Source organism: Podarcis erhardii, assembly GCF_964252035.2.
Source record: "Podarcis erhardii genome assembly, chromosome: 16".
Taxonomy (NCBI): Eukaryota; Metazoa; Chordata; class Lepidosauria; order Squamata; family Lacertidae; genus Podarcis; species Podarcis erhardii.
The window spans coordinates 35,376,613-35,393,661 of NC_138514.1; the positions used below are offsets into that span (position 1 = coordinate 35,376,613).

Here is a 17,049-nt window from a genome sequence, read left to right on the forward strand (position 1 = left end):
AAAATGGTCAAAGGCCTGGAAACGATGCCTTATGAGGAACGGCTAAGGGAGCTGGGCATGTTTAGCCTGGAGAAGAGGAGGTTAAGGGGTGATATGATAGCCAGGTTCAAATATATAAAGGGATGTCACATAGAGGAGGGAGAAAGGTTGTTTTCTGCTGCTCCAGAGAAGCGGACACGGAGCAATGGTTCCAAACTACAAGAAAGAAGATTCCACCTAAACATTAGGAAGAACTTCCTGACAGTAAGAGCTGTTTGACAGTGGAATTTGCTGCCAAGGAGTGTGGTGGAGTCTCCTTCTTTGGAGGTCTTTAAGCAGAGGCTTGACAACCATATGTCAGGAGTGCTCTGATGGTGTTTCCTGCTTGGCAGGGGGTTGGACTCGATGGCCCTTGGGGTCTCTTCCAACTCTATGATTCTATGATCTTCTGCACGCCAAGCAGGTGCCCTGTCTCCCCCACTGCTACCGGAGCTTTTCCATTCACCTGGCACGCCTTAGCCCCTGAACCCACATATAGAAGAATAATAGAGGCTGCTGGATCTTCCAGATGGGCGGGGTATAAATTGTTGTTGTTGTTGTTGTTATTACTACTTCTTTTTTGGCGATGCCTCTTAGCCGAGTAAGATTGTCTTCCATAAACACGGTTTTAACAATGAGTCCGTAAGCGACTGTGGAGGCCAATTCTGGATCCACACGTCCTTCCACAGTGGGGATATTCGTTTCCAGGCGGGAGTTGATCACAGTGTGGATTTGCCAAGCGTGCCTTCCTCTTAGCATGTTTCTCCCTTGTTTGAGTGTCTTCAAAGCCCATGACACCTTTGGTAAAGGCTGTTCGCCAACTGGAGTGCTTGCAGGTAAGTGTTTCCCAATTGTTGGTGCTCATACTACACTTTTTTAAATTTGCCTTGAGACAGTCTTTAAACCTCTTTTGTTGACCACCAGCACTACGCTTTCCCATTTTAAAGTTTGGAACAGAGTACAGTGGTACCTCGGGTTACATACGCTTCAGGTTACAGACTCCGCTAACCCAGAAATAGTACCTCGGGTTAAGAACTTTGCTTCAGGATGAGAACAGAAATCGTGCTCCGGCGGCACGGCAGCAGCGGGAGGCCCCATTAGCTAAAGTGGTGCTTCAGGTTAAGAACAGTTTCAGGTTAAGAACGGACCTGCGGAACGAATTAAGTACTTAACCCGAGGTACCACTGTAGTTGCTTTGGAAGACGATCATCAGGCATCCGCACGACATGACCAGTCCAATGAAGTTGAAGAATCATCGCTTCGATACTAGTGATCTTTGCTTCTTCCAGTACACTGGTATTAGTTCGCCTGTCTTCCCAAGTGATGTGTAATATTTTTCAGAGACACCGTCGATGGAATCTTTCGAGGAGTTGCAGATGGCGTTTATAGGTGGTCCATGTTTCACAAGCACCCATCTAGTCCAGCTTCCTGTTCACACAGTGGCCAACCTGATGCCCCCAGTGGGGACTCCACAAGCAGGTTCTGAGCACAAGAGCAACTCTCCCCACGCCTTGTGATTCCTCAGAGGCAGACTCTGATAGCGGAGGGAGAAGCTAGCCTTATGCTGCAGGAAACAAGAGCAAAACTTGAAAGCCTCGTTATCACCTTGATCCAGAGGAAGGAAGGTTCATAAATCACCCTGGTGCTGTGGTAGATTACATTATGGCCCTTCTCTGAAAGGAAGCCCTCTATCCTCGTGTTCCACCTCCAAAACAGCACTGTTTTTATTTTCAGTTCCAGTGAATTCTTTTTTTTTTTTTTTTTTTATAAATTTTTATTGGGTTTTCAAATTTTTTAACAACAAACAACACATATGACTTCCCCCCACCCCCCCACATACATCCCACTTCCCCCATTTAATTCAGCAAGTTCTTATTCCTCTCTCTAAACTTAATCTCATTATTCTCCAACTTAGTTCATCTTATTAAACCCCATATTATTACCCTATCTTCTTATATGCAATAAATCCTTTTTTCTAAGATCAATCAAAATTTATATACCAATCTCCCCTTTTTTATATTAAAGTATAAATCAAATTTACAATATCCAAAAATCATAAAGTTTTTCAAAAATCTGTTTTCCCCCCTCCCTCCCTGCCCGGGTATCTGTCCCTTCCCAGGTAGTTATCCTCCCATAAAATTCCTAGCCAGGATTCCTCACGTCTCCAGCCCTCAAGTCTATTTCAGTCTCTCTCCGGTTTTTCTGTTGATATTCCTTTTTGCTGGTTTCCAGGTCTCGAAGGGTGTCTGTTACAGTTACTTCCTCTTCTCCCAGTTCAAACCTAATTGAGAAAACTTGTTGCCAGGGTTCTACCAAAAGTCCTCCAGGTTGCAGATAATAAAGGCCAGAAAAGAGGAGGAAGTCCCAGTTATATTTCTTTACTCCTTTAATTTTCATAATTCCACAGTTTCCAAGGGCTTCCTCCTTCACTTTTCTCCTCAGTCTCATGTCTTCATACTTTGTAATCCAAAAGGTTTCTTTGTTCTCTGGCAACATAGGTTTCCACACTTTCTCTTCTCCGACTTCCTCCTTCACCCCCTCCAAAGATGTCATATTTGGTTGAGCTACAGAGTCTCTCAAGAACAAGTCTCTAGTTCCATCAGCAAGGTTGTTTGTTTTAAAAATCAAGGTCATGTATTGTTCTTGTAAGATTCCCACGAGAAAAGAGGCTCTCTCAATTTGTGCTAGTAATTTTCCTTCTGCAGCCATTGTAGTGTCACTGGTTTCCCCTAGGGGGATTGCCATTGTTCAAAGTTCTACGCCAGCAATCCTTTACCCTATTGTTTATTACTTTGTTTCAAATCACGTCTGTTTATATGTAACACCTTTAAACCAAAGAGATATATAGTAGTACAGTTTTGTCCCTTGTTCAGCTGTTTGACAGCTCAGTTGACAGCTGTCAAACTCCGATTCCTTAAGGCTAGATTGGTGCAGGACGCTCCCAGGTCCAAGGGGGGGGGGTCACAAAAGTTTCCAAAGTTCGTCTCTTCCCTCCAGCACAACTTGACAAAATAAAACTTGTTCTTAAAAGTTATTAAAGTCTCTTACCAGTTTCCGTAGACATAAAATCTTTTTTCCGATCTTAGATTTTCGCTCCTTGCTTCCAATTGTCTGTATGAAAGGGGGGTGCGGACTTCCCTTTAGCACATCCCCCCGTTTGCCCGATTTACAAATAACGATTTTTTTAAAGTCCAAGTTTTCTTCTACTCACGGGGTGTTTGTATCCAATCGAATTTTCAGGTAGAAAGTTGACGCTCTCCGGTGAATGGCTTGCGGCTTCACTCCACTGAGGTAGCGGTTTTACTCTCAGCACCACGCCACCCCCCGTACCTTCTCCGCAGCCTTTAAAAAGGCTCTTCGACTGTCAGGGGGGGCGCTTAAGGTGCCCACCGAGTCACCAGGTCCACAGGTATCCGCACCTGTGGTTTCTAAGGGTCCCCGCGTCGCCGGCGCGGCAAGACCCGTCCTCAGAGGAGCCGATTCCCTCCGGAGCTCGGAGGGAATCCGCCATTACACCGATCGCGTCAACCCGGAAGTCCCAGTTCCAGTGAATTCTTTCTTCTGAAGTGTCTCCCCCCCCATCTGAATCTTGGTGCAGCACTGGGGTTATACCTGTGTGAAGACCCTGCTTTTCTGCAACCAGCTGCAAGTGGGGTTAAAAATGGTGGTTCCACACTATCATTTATTTCATGACGACTTACATCCTAAATACTATTTTCCTCTGCCTGCCCCCCACCCCCCCAGCATTGTTTTGCCAGTTCCTGTTTCCTTAAGGAGAGCGGTATTAATTTCTGGCTTCCAGAGCAATGACTGTTTTAAAAATATGTGAAAAGTAGCAAATAATAATAATAAAATAAAAATGGAAGTGTGAGCTGGAAATCAGTAAACATGCACATCGGGACATGAGCAGATTCAGAGGCAATGGCTCTACCCAGCCAGTATCAGAAAGGCTGGATCTGCAATTGTGTACTAAATACCACCATAAAATCAGGAGGGTGGCAATGAAATCTCACCACAGATTTAAAAAGAAAAAGATGGCGTTGTAACAGAAAATGGGAAAAGTAACAGGTTATCAGTGCTGTTAGATAGATATATCCTATCAATCAATCAATCAATCAATCAATCACACACACACCCAATAACCTTGAGTGCACAGGATGGACATCCCAAACAAAACAGGCTACTGTGAAAGCAACTTCCTTACATGGTATCATTTTGCTGCCTATGGGGTAGAGAATAGCGTGGTGTAGTGGTTAGTGTTTCAGAGATCCAGTGTGGTATAGTGATTAGAGCATCACGCCAGGAAACTGTCACTGCCTTTCTCAGTCTAACAGGGTTGTTGTGGCGATTAATCAAGGGTGGGGAGAACCCATGTTTGGAGAGAACCTGGAGCCTGGAGGAAAACATGGTCTATAAATGCAAACAAATATAGCAAGCAAGCCTCAGGACCGCAGGATCTGTAATGTGTTTAGTGACACCTGCTTGTCTTTCATTGCTGCCCCCCACAATCTGCCTCGTTTATGCATCTTATGGGGTGGCTTCCCCCCATTTCTGAGCACTTTTGAGGAACTCCACAAAGTACACCCCTCCAGCATGAGAAATATGGTCTAATTCATTCCTGCCCTTCAAGAATTTGCACTGCTGGTGAATCTGCACAGCCCCCCACCTCCCACTGGTCAGAATGAACTAGCTCGGTTTAACTGAAGTTCATGGAATGAGTTCAAAATACCTCTGAACGACACTTAAAAGTAGTTTCCACAATTGCTGAGCAAACTGAACACAACAAGCTCATTATGGGGTAGAATGTTGAACTGTTTGTAGTTTGTTCTTTCTTACATTAAAAGAAACCACCCTCTTTAGACTTTGAAGCTTAAATATAACTGTTGGGGGAAAGAAATTAAAACCACACATTTGTGTGTGTGTGTTTGCTGATGTTTCTTAGTCTTCTTAAAGTATATTTTATACTTCAGCACATCAGCTTGTAACATTCTGAGTTATCTTTTTGCCTATGATAATTTGTTTTTTTTTTTTTTTAATTTTTTTATTGAGTTTCTTTCAGTGTATTACAAGCATGAAAAAGAAAAGGAAAAAATACAGCACCAAAAAGTGATTAAAAATACATAACAAAAAACAAAAAAATATAACTACTCACTTCATCCAATAACAAGCGAGTTGAGAAAAGAAAAGAAAAAAAAAAAAAACTGAAGAGAAAAAGAAAAACCGAGAAAATACATTAGAGGAAGAAAGAAACAAGACGAACCAAAAATATGGTGCATGTTACAGTTAGAACATGTCACCTGACCTCCTTCCCTGCTGATTTCGGATTCCAATTTAACAATTTCCCTTTAACAGCTGGTGTTAGTCTAGATTTGTATTTATACATCGGAAGTTTTAAAGCCAACCTGCTATAGTTGGTAGGTTTTTGAAATTACCTTCAATATAGTTCATAAATTTAATCCAATCCTCATTTAGCTTTGTATTTTTTTGGTACCTGATTCTTTGCGTCATTTTTGCCAATTCCAGAAAGTCATATAATTTCGTTTGCCAATCCTTCACCGATGGTATGTTTGTATTTTTCCAATTTTGGGCGATTAGCATTCTAGCCGCTGCTGTTGAATACTGGAATAAAGTTTTATCTGCTTTCTTTATCTCGTCTCCGACGATCCCTAATAAAAAGGCCTCCGGTTTTTTTGGGAATGTGTATCTGAGTATCTTTTTTAGTTCATCATAAATTTGGTTCCAGAATTTTTTTATTTCCTCACATGCCCACCACATGTGTATAAAATTACCTACATTTGTTTTACATCTCCAGCAGGCCTTATCACCGCTCTTATACATCCTGTTTAATTTTTCTGGTGTTAGGTACCATCGGTATTTTGCCTATGATAATTTGGACGCACTTGAACTGTGAACTGAAGTAAGCTTGTTTTGCAAAGGGACAAAGGTGAAACTGGATTTAATTGCTGGACTTGAACTCATTTCGTTTTTCAAATGGACTTTCCAAGTACCCTGTTGCCCCCCCCCCCCAACTTAGTAAGCTGTACTGTGTCTCTGCCCCACTGGGAGAGCTGATCCTGACCCATGGCAGCTATGCAAATGAAACCAGTTGCTTGTTGTTGTCGTAGAAGGGACTTTGAAAGCCAATCTACTGCAAATGACCCAGCAATTGTTCCATAATCCCAATGTACGTATTTTTCGCTCTATAACACGCACCTGACCATAACACGCACATCGTTTTTAGAGGAGGAAAACAAGGGAAAAAACATTCTGAATGAAACAGTGGATGTATCATTTTTGGGCTTCATGCTGTGGCCAAAGACATGTGATCTGATGGTGAATTTGGGGTGACCCAATGCAAAAATCCTGAGAATCCCTGTGGATCCATGCTTTGTAACCACGTTTTTGCACCATTGCAGCCCTAGGCAACAGTGGGTGCGTGATTTTTTTGGTGCAGGCTCTCTCTCTCTCTCTCTCTCTCCCTCCCTCCCTCCCCCTCCCCCCTCCCTCTCCATCCCCCCTCTCTCTCCCTCCCCCTCCCCCCCTCTCTCCCTTCCCCCCTCTCTCTCCCTCTCCCCCAGCAGCACAGAGAGGAATTCCCCTCTGCTTGCCTGGAGGGGAGGGGCTTTCCCTGCTCTTTGTTCCATTTCAGCAAACACAGCAACGAAACAGAGAAGGGTGGGCAGTAAGACCCTGAGGCAGAATGCAGGAAAGCAGCCACTTCCTCTTTTCAGGTTTCGCTTCTCCGTGCAGCGCAGCGATTTGATTTTTTGCCTGATTTTTGCCTGATTTTTCGGCTCCAGGGACCACACATTCGCTCTATAACACGCACAGACATTTCCCCTTCCTTTTTAGGAGAAAAAATCTGCGTGTTATAGAGGGAAAAATACGGTACTTTCTGTCCATCCTTGGATTTGAGGAAGGCAAATGTGGGAAACCTTTGCTCTCCCCAATGTTGCTGAACTACAACTCCCATCAGTCCTGTGCATGTTTGCTGTGGCTGATGGAAGTTATAGTTCAGCAACATCTAGAGAGCCAAAGGTTCGTCCCCACCTGGTTTGAAAGTGTCGATTCAGCTTTTTTTTGCTGGGAACAGACAAGCCACCGAAGGAAACGCACACACGGAAGATGGACACAAATTCATAATATTTATATATATATATATATATTTATATATTTTCAATCAAAACACAATTTAAATATGCTTCTTAAGTACATGAATACTTGGGCATGAGACATTAAGGTGGTGGTACACAGTACCAAAAAACATATACACAGCTTTTTGCTTCTGGCAGGCTGACAGGAGTGCCTTGCTAGATCAGATATTGCAACAGGAGGACGATGCCTGCTTCATCCATCAAGACTTTCAAAACGCTGGAGACAAATTGAGGGGGGGGGTCTCCTACAAAGGATTTGGGTTGTGTGTGTGTGTTTTTTTAAAAATGTTTCTTTTGCACAGAGTCTTCAGAAAACAAAAGCAAAATGGAATTGAAAAGCAAACAAACTCTCCAAACAGAAAACATTTCAACCGGAGTGAAGACCTAAAGGAAAATACGCACAACACACAGACACACGGAGTGGACCCATTCCTGAGTACTCTGAATACTCTGGGGAAACTCGTCGCCTGCTGCAGGAATAATGGAAGCGTCCCTCCAGGTTGCATGAAGATCGCTTCCTATCCCCCTAAAGGATTGCAAGAAAATATAAGGACAAAGGCCTGCTGACTCAGAACTGGCAATTAAAAAAAAAAAAGAAGAAGCTAGGAAACAGAAAACATTTTTAGTTCAACAGGAGCATTTGCAAAGCTTTAAAACAATAAAGAGGGTACCCAGGACACAGAGATCATTCTTTTCCGCTTGCATTTCAGTCCTTGGCAGAACATGCCCATTACAGGATGGGTGTGGAGCCCTGTCTTCACAGGAGCAAGGAATGGGCTTGGCTGACTTAAGGGCCAAAGTGACAATGGAGAATTGGAAGTCGCTTGCAATCAACGCCCGCTGTCAATATTTTTTCCAGGACCGAGACAAATGTGAGAGAAGAGGTTCAGCTGCTACCGTATTCAGAACGCTTCAAGTAAAAAGAAAGAAGTAAAAACTCAAAATGGCTCCAGGATTCTTAAAAGACCGTTCGCCATCAATAGATCAGCCCTCTCTGATGGGTTAAGGTGCCCCGTGCCTTTCTGATTGCAGATTTTTCTCTAAAAAAAGAAAGCACAGCTAGGAACCTTCAGAGGAGGAAGAGACGGGGAAATCTATCCTCCAGTCCTTTTGATGTGAACTGTGCTCCAGTTCCAAGCCATTTGGAGGAGGAATCCTTCGCAGAGGGAGCTGGCAAACCTTTTGCCAGAAACGTGTCTCTTTGACGCGGAATTTAGGGCATATGTGCAGGAGAGAAGCAAACTGATTTGCGCTCAATGCAAGGAAGTCTTAGGCCCTCCTTCCCCCCAAAATCTCCTGAAAAAGTTTGTTCTGAAAGGAGGACACACATCAGTCTACAGTGCTTGGTTTCCTTCTGACTCTGTTTCAAAGGAGAAATCAGCCAACAGAGTTTTCATTTCCCCTGGGGTGGAGAGAGAAGGAACAGAATCCACTTGTATCTATCTTCAGAGGCAGAAAAACCCAATGTCCCCTTGTTTGGAAATGCTGAAGATCATAGCTGCGGGTGTGAGGAGAGAAAGAGAGAGAAAATGTTGGTTTGGTAGTACAGTGGTGGGTGGAAAAGACACTGGGGCAAGTAGACAGAAGTCTCAGGGTTTGCCCCAAACAATGGTTGCTTGGAGCAGGGGTGAGGGGCCCCAGATGTTGTTGGGACTTCAGTGATGATGATGATGATGATGATGATGATAATACCACTCTGGGAGGCTCCCAACAGAATATTAAAAACACAAGACATTAAAAACTTCCCTAAACAGGGCTGCCTTCAGATGTCTTTTAAAAGTCAGATAGTTAGTTATTTCCGTGACATCTAATGGGAGGGTGTTCCACAGGGCGGGAGAAGGCCTACTGAGAAGGCCCTCTGCCTGGTTCCCTGTAACCTCACTTCTAACATTGAGGGGACTGCCAAAAGGCCCTCGGAGCTGGATCTCAGTGTCTGGGATGAGCGATGGGGGTGAATGCGCTCCTTCTGATATACTGGACCGAGGCCATTTAGGGCTTTCAAGGTCAGCACCAACACTTTGAATTGTGCTCAGAAACGTACTGGGAGCCAATGTAAGTCTTTCAGGACTGGTATTACGCCCAGTGCTCAAGGATTATGGGAGTTGGAGTCCAGCAACATTCCAGAGGGTCCACAGACTTCCCCCATCCCTGGCCAGCAGGAGGCAACTCTTGTGTACTTAAGGGGAATTGCAGGGAATTAAAATAGCGGCTAGATGGGGAACCTGCAGCTTTTCACAGGCATGCTGGCTGGGGCTGGGAGTTCAAATCTGGAGGACACTGCCTTCACGAAGGCACAGCCATTCAAGAGCATGCAACCAGGGGAACACCCCCTTGTTACCTTTGTAATTTTTTCTACAGCTGGGTCAGGTTGTGCCTGATGCATGACATCATTGACAATCATCTTTGCGATCCTCCAGGCCATCTCCTCTTGAGCCTGAAAAGCAGAAAAGCAGCCAACGCTTGGGCTTAGGAAATACACAACCCAAAAATGGCAGGACCAACACACCCACGCTGCAGTTATTGGCAACCAACTATGTTAGCAGCTTTGAGACTCCTTCGGGTAGTGATAAAGCGGGATATCAAATCCAAACTCTTCTTCTTCTACTACTACTACCTAGTTCCAGTTACAGATAGGTAGCCGTGTTGGTCTGCCATAGTCAAAACAAAACAAATTCCTTCCAGTAGCACCTTAAAGACCAACTAAGTCAGTTCTTGGTATGAGCTTTCGTGTGCATGCACACTTCTTCAGATACACACCTAGGACAGCTGCAATCTTTACTACTACCTAGGACAGCTGCAATCTTTTTTCCTCCCACCAAACAGCCAAGAGAATCCCAAGTATTCCAAAATTTGCAAGAGGAGATTGTAACATTCATAGAAGCAACCCTGCAGTCTGTGGGAGCTGCCCCAATTACTGATACTTTTTGTTGGTGTTCTGAATTCCTGCCCCCGGCACAGAGCACCCGCTTCCCTGTGATATATTCCTTGAAGCCAGCTAAAAACAGAGAGACAGACAGATAGACAAGACATCCACACACTTGGGATTTCTTCTGCAGCGTCTTAGCAAGAGGCTAGGAGATCTGAGGGGGGCCTTACCTCATCTGTGTTTCCTTGCACCCATTTCTTCATTGCTTGTGAAAACATGGACCCTGGATTGGAGGAATGAGAGACAGAAAGGCGATGCAGCAGCGTGCAGGAGGAAACAGGTGTTATTCTAATAATAAAATGACACTCTGGCAATTTTCTCTACCTAGGAACAGCCACAAATAATAAGGGTGTAAGAGCAACTCTGCTGAATCAAACCAACAGCCCTGCCTATTTGTGTATTCAGTTTAGGACTCTCTTCCCACGAAACACCCCGAAGTGATTAGAAGAATGAACAGTTAAAACACATAAGTCTGTCTAAGTCCAGCATTCAAATTGGTTATGAAGGCAAACAGGCATCATAACTGAAGTTTGATTTTATAGTTTTAACTTATTTTTATTTTTTTGTATTGCACTTTTGTAAACAGCTTATACAGACCACTGAAGTTAGTGGTAAATAAATTGTTCCAATAATATATACTGATGAAAGGCAGGTTATACTTTATTTGATTTTTTAAAAATCTTCCCCGGTGGGGCTGCTCCAAAGAGCTGCTTCGTAAAGTGTTGAGGTTGTTTCGGCACCATCTCTTCAAAAGATTTCAGGAGAAGAAAGTGTACCTTTCGACTTCTTGACGTCGGGTTCCGGCTCGGACTCCCGGATGAACTGGCCCAGATCGCTCACTCGCCCAAACGTCATTTTTCTGCAGCAGGAGTTGGCAGATGGAAAAAGAGAGAGAGAGAGAAGGACCAGAGTCATGAGCTGTGGGGAGGAAGAGCCAGTCACAGCACAAGAGACCACCCTCCCGCCACATTGCCCATCATTTCAGCTCAGGATTTGAAACACCTGAACAGGAGTGGGATCAGTGAAATCTCAGGGGCACTTCCCACGATGTTATTAACTCAGCAGTGATTTACAATTCTGGCTCTGGAAAAGCGTTTTCTTTCTTTCTTTGGTTTTGCAAAATGAGTAACATCGCTATTTATATTTTACAAACAAGAATAAACTCTAAAAGAAAATAAAACAGCCCTCCCCCAACTTTCTAATGGAGAAAGCCACTGTTGAAATATCCACGTCGTACAGGTTAGTATATTCGTGCCTAGATCCTTGAGATGTTATGTGTCTTAAGAAGTCCATGTGAAAAGCTTCCTTTTTAAGATGCCGACTCTTGTTCTGGAGAATTCCCTTCTCACTCTCGCTCACTCCCATATAGCTGGTGTTTCTGAACACTCTGCTGCCCACCGGCATCACGAGGTCCGCACCTCACATTTCCAACCCACTCCACAGGGATTTCTGCACCCTATTTCTCTGCACCACCCTAGACCTCTTCATTCGCCCCCTTTTCTGGTTGCGCGTCTTCTTTAGATTTCTTGTCCTTGCACTCACTCATTAGTGTGGAGTTCTATAGGAAAAGTACGCAAGGCTTTTGCTCTCCCAGCAATACACACACACACACACACACACACACACACACACACAGGAAAGCCTCAAAAACAGGTGGTAACATCCAACACTTTTGCGTCCAGGAGTGGAAGAAGAAGAAGAAGAGGAGGAGGAGGAGTTTGGATTTGATATCCCACTTTATCACTACCTGAAGGAGTCTCAAAGCGGCTAACATTCTCCTTTCCCTTCCTCCCCCACAACAAACACTCTGTGAGGTGAGTGGGGCTGAGAGACTTCAGAGAAGTGTGACTGGCCCAAGGTCACCCAGCAGCTGCATGTGGAGGAGCGGGGAAGCGAACCCAATTCACCAGATTACGAGTCCACCGCTCTTAACCACTACACCGCACTGGCTCTCAAGATAAATGAAGTCTTCATTTAGAGTGCTTCATGAAGACTGCTTGCATTGCCCAAATTCCCCCTCCTCCTCCTTCTCATGAGTGATGGGCTCAGGCAGGTCTCAAATGTTGTCACAAAGAAAAAGGGAACGGGTTCAGGAGGACAGCCAATCAACTGAAGCTCAGTCCAGATATGACCGAGGGGACTGCTAGTGGGTTGGATCAGAGGTTCCCTCCTTTTTTCCTGATGGGGTTACACTCCCTCTGGAGGAGCTGGTATGCAGCTTGGTATTCCTGGATCAACTGCTGGAGCTTGATGGTCAGGTGACCTCAGTGGCAAGGAATGCCTTCCACCAGCAAGTGGCCCAGCTGGGCTGGGATAGCCTAAGCCTGCTGTCTATGCTCTGGTAACCTCTGGGTTAGATTACAGCTACAAAGTCAGCTCTAGGGAAAGAATCTGGAGTTTTTTGGAACTGCTTGGGGGAAGCTGCTTTCATCATTGAAGGCCGAAGTACGAAAATGGCTGGGAATCGCAGCATACTCCCATTTCCCCACCCTCTGCTTCCTCGCAGCAAGAGCTCCTCCGAAGGGATCTTACCCAGCGTACGTCCGTTGATACAGAGACTCCGGGTCCAGGCTGGCAGCATCGACAATTATTGCTTCGTCAAAGTTTTTCAGGATTTTTATATTCGCCTTTTTGAGGCCGGGCTGCAACAGAATTCCCAGGCATGATTAACTGACCCAGGGAGGAAGAGGAGAAGTCGGTGGGGGTGGGGTGGAAGCAAGACAAGAGCTGATGCTTTAAGAACAGGGGCAGGGAGGAGGAAAATCCAGACAGGCCACGGACCCCACAGTCCATGATGGCTGCCCATTCCCAGAAGAAAACCCAAGGATGCAGAGGGATGTACACATGGCAGCAACATCCTTTTTTGTGAAGGCAGCCGCTAAAGTGTGGAACTCCCTCCCTGCACCTTGTTGCCAAATGATGCCCACAAAGGGCTTCCAAGAATTACAAAAGTGCTTCGCAAATTAACAAGCACAGTAGTACCTTGGTTCTCAAACGCCTTGGTACTCAAACAACTTGGAACCGAAACACTGCAAACCTGGAAGTAAGTGTTCTGGTTTGCGAACTTTTTCGGAAGCCAAACATGCTCCACTTTGAGTGTTATGCTGAGGTCTGTCTGTTTCTGCTACTTATTTTGTGTTTTTGTTTTAGCGGTTCTTTTTCATTTTGTTTTTGTGACTGTGTGGAACCCAGTTCAGCTACTGATTGATTGATTGATTGCGTGACTGCAGTACATTGCTTATTGCTTTCATTTTATGGCTCAATGGTCTCGTTAGATAGTAAAATTCTTGTTAAATTGCTATTTTAGGGGTTGTTTTTAACAGTCTGGAACGGATTAATCCATTTTGCAATAGCGCACCTTGGTTTTGGAACGGACTTCCAGAATGGATAAAGTTTGAGAACCAAGGTACCACTGTAACGGCAGCTGTACTTTCTGCCACTCTCACCATCCCCTCGCTCAAGCAGTCCATTCTCTCTCTTGGCCTTTGCTAAGGACGGGGGTCAGGGAAGCAGGCTTCTGAGTGAGAGATGATCAGACCCCAAGGAGGCGGGTGGTGGTTGTTTGTTTGGAGAGAGAGAGAGAGCGAGAAGCAGGCCACACACCTGGGAGGAAGAAGCCGTGCCATCCAGGGAGCCCATGTGGGAGTCGTGGTCAGGAGGGCCGCCGTGGCCGTGAACAGTCGGGGCGATGCAGCCGCTGGCAAACTCATCTCCGCGGACCGAATGGATGAGGTCGTTCAAGTATTTGTAGTAAAGGTTGCTGGAGAGGAAGCTGGGAAGAAAAACCTGGAGGAGAGGGAAGACACCCCAGGGCACATTTAGAACCAGGAGGATGCAGCTCAGGGGGCTCTTCTGCAGGCAGCAGGTGTCAGGATCAACCCCCAGCATCATCCAGGGAAGAAATGGATCAGGGAACAGCAGATGGGAAAGGCGCCTGTCTGCCTGAGAACCAGAAGATCTGCTGCCAGGCAGAGCAAAAGAACCTGGGCTTCTGATGCTCCTATTTAAAACCAGCCCTTTATTCAGAACAACGAGGGCTGTAATCTTGCTGTATTTTTAGAGGAAAGGCCTTAGCTCGGCGATAGAGCACCCGCTTTGCTGCAGTTTCAGGCCTGACTTGCCAGACGAACATGATTGTTTTAAAACCAACGCCCAATTTCAGAGATTTTCCTCCAAAAGATTAAAAAAGAGGGGGAGGGAGGGCAAGAGCCACTTCCTCACCTTCTCCATGGTGGTCCAGGCTTGCCGCAATGGAGTGGTGAAACAGTTGGGGAGCGGTCCTCCTTCCCTGCAAATGTTGGATTCTATTTCCAGTCTCACAGGGTCATCGAAACCTAGAGGATGAGTGGCTTGGAGGGAGAAGTACCTGCAGCCACAGAGGAGGACGAGGCAGAAAAGAACAAGAGAGGGTGGACGACAACAATGCTGAGTAGGGCTGGATATCACCAGCATGATCTATCAATAATCACAATATTTGAAATAAGGAAGGAACTGCACAGTTTCATCCTTACTTCAGACATTGTGGTAGATTGCGATGTTTAACTGGTGATATTGTGAGGTTTTGCTGCGGATAACATCACAGTGTTTAGCTGGTGTCACCTAAGCCTTACAGGCATTGTGATTTGTGATATATTGCCAGCTCAAATATTATGAAACGATTATCACAATGTGAACTTCAAACCGGTTTTGGACGATATATTGATATATCATCACCCAGCCCTAATGCTGAGGAGGTGATGTTTCAAAAACGTCCGACTCCACAGGTCCCACACCTCTGACCCAATTGTAAAGTCCCTCTTTCACACCCAGGCAGAAGCAAAAAGCCCAATTTGCTAGCTGCTCAATTGCAGCTCAGCAACTGCCCCCCTCTTTCTCTCCCAGAGAACAGAAAAGGCCAGCTCTTGCTTCTGAAGCGGAAGCCAAGGGAGTTAACTAAGCGCTCTCTCCCCAATCTCGCCAACCCCATCCTGATGGAATGCTGTCAAGTTTCCCCTTCCCGCCCCAGCAGTCACCATGAAGACTAGAAACTTGGAAACATTTTAAGCTTTGAGATTCTCTGGGTCCTGCCTTGCTGTGCCCAAAATATTTAATCTCTGCAGTCAGTTAAGGTGAAGGACTGAGGGTCTGAGGCTTGCTGGGTTAGAAATTGTCTTGGTCAAGAGAAGAAAGCCAAGAAGGATGGCAAATTTCCAGGCACGGGACTCACTTGTCATATAAGATCATGGCATCGTTCTGGGCCTCCTGCCCGTCGTACTGGCCCTCTTTGGCGGCCAGCTGAGACTGGAAGTTATCCGCCGCCAGCCAGAACTGCAAGATGTTAACGGCATCTTCTTTCTCCATGAACTGGGAAACAAAAGTAAAGTAGTGAGCAGGGATATTCTCCCAGTTTCTTCTAGGAGGTAGCTTGCTGCCGTAATCGTTTTAAAAATGTAGAAAGAAGACTTAAGGCAGGGAGGGGAAACTTTTGTCAACCCAAGGGCCAATTTCAGTTCAGGGCAGCCTTTCGAGGGCCACTTGCTGGGGGTGGGTGGGGCCAGAAACACAAGGGAGTGGAGCAACAGATGTAGATTTTACCTTTGTGCAATTAGCTAGTTTCTACAGCCACCCACAGGGACGCGGGTGGCGTTGTGGCTTAAACCATAGAGCCTAGGGCTTGCCGATCAGAAGGTCGGTGGTTCAAATCCCCATGATGGGGTGAGCTCCCGTTGCTCGGTCCCTGCTCCTGCCAACCTAGCAGTTCAAAAGCACAACAAAGTGCAAGTAGATAAATAGGTACCGCTCTGTTGGGAAGGTAAATGGCGTTTCCGTGCGCTGCTCTGGTTTGCCAGAAGCGGCTTAGTCATGCTGGCCACATGACCCAGAAGCTGTACGCCGGCTCCCTCGGTCAATAAAGCAAGATGAGCGCCGCAACCCCAGAGTCGTCTGTGACTGGTCAGGGGTCCCTTTACCTTTACCTTTACAGCCACCCACACCCTCTCTGTCCTCTACATAGGGGAGCAAGAGGCATGTTAGAGTTCAAGGGCCCATTTCCAGCCAGGCAAAACTACTCCAGGAGGGTGAAAGGAAGGGCCATTGAAGGGGTGTAGACTGGGGAAAGTTCCAAGGGCCAGAGAGAAAGGCCTTTTGGCCCCCCTGGTCCTGAGGTTGTTTATCCCCGACTGAGGACTCGTTCAGTCTCCTGAAACAGGTTTGCGCAACAGAACATCCTTCCACCTGGCAGAACCAGCACAATCCTTCACCTTGAAGGGTAGGAGAGATGTTGTTTTAAAGAAACAAACAAGGGGGACGTTCCACTATGCCACCTTCGGAGCCAAAACCGAAACAATGGAAACCTCAGGACTTGAACCCCAAGTTGACAACCGAGAAAACCTGCTTGGCAGTTCCAGGCGAGGACACAGGAGGGGTGGCAGAGCAGCACAAAAGGGTGCTCAGTAGCAGCCTGGGCTGCAGAGAGAAGAGGCCTCTACTATAAATATACTTGACATCTCTCCAGGGCTTTTTGCAACACTACTTCTCGACTTCTTGCTTAAAAATAACCACGGCTTTTCAGCAGGTATTTAGCATCTGGGGTGTTTTTGCACTTTTCTTATGCCGAGTTGACAAGGACTCTATACTGGAGGAGAATGCATAAAGGAAAAAACCAGAAGGCTCACACTATCTGATGCAACCTTGCTGCACCTCCTGTTCCCACCGCCTCTGATGGCTGATGGGAGCTGGAGGTCCTATAGCACCCAAAGGGCCCCAGGGTGGGGATTCGGCGTGGAGGGTGATAGCGGAAAGGAAGGATTCAATGTTCCCAGCCCCACCATGGCTTTTACAGGTGGCAAAGGCCTGATGAGTACCCAAACCAGGCCTGAGGGCAGATGCCACGGCAGCCCACTCCCACACGGCGGTTGGGGAGGCAAATCCAGCCAAATTGCTCTAGGCCACAGCAGTCAAGAGCGGCTCCTC

General features: G+C 46.0%; 1 protein-coding gene across 1 annotated transcript in view; it reads right to left on the bottom strand.

The window, feature by feature from the left end:
- Window positions 1-7,154: 7,154 nt before the first annotated feature.
- AKAP10 (A-kinase anchoring protein 10) overlaps window positions 7,155-17,049 on the bottom strand; it is a 32,431-nt gene continuing 22,536 nt past the window's right edge. The window contains exons 8-15 of the mRNA XM_081844199.1: window positions 15,305-15,441; window positions 14,320-14,464; window positions 13,702-13,884; window positions 12,631-12,740; window positions 10,875-10,957; window positions 10,269-10,321; window positions 9,511-9,606; window positions 7,155-8,670 (exon numbers count right to left, since the gene is read on the bottom strand). Of these exons, the coding sequence (XP_081700325.1) occupies window positions 8,665-8,670; window positions 9,511-9,606; window positions 10,269-10,321; window positions 10,875-10,957; window positions 12,631-12,740; window positions 13,702-13,884; window positions 14,320-14,464; window positions 15,305-15,441 (813 nt within the window). The 3' untranslated portion in view covers window positions 7,155-8,664. The remainder of the gene's footprint in view (window positions 8,671-9,510; window positions 9,607-10,268; window positions 10,322-10,874; window positions 10,958-12,630; window positions 12,741-13,701; window positions 13,885-14,319; window positions 14,465-15,304; window positions 15,442-17,049) is intronic.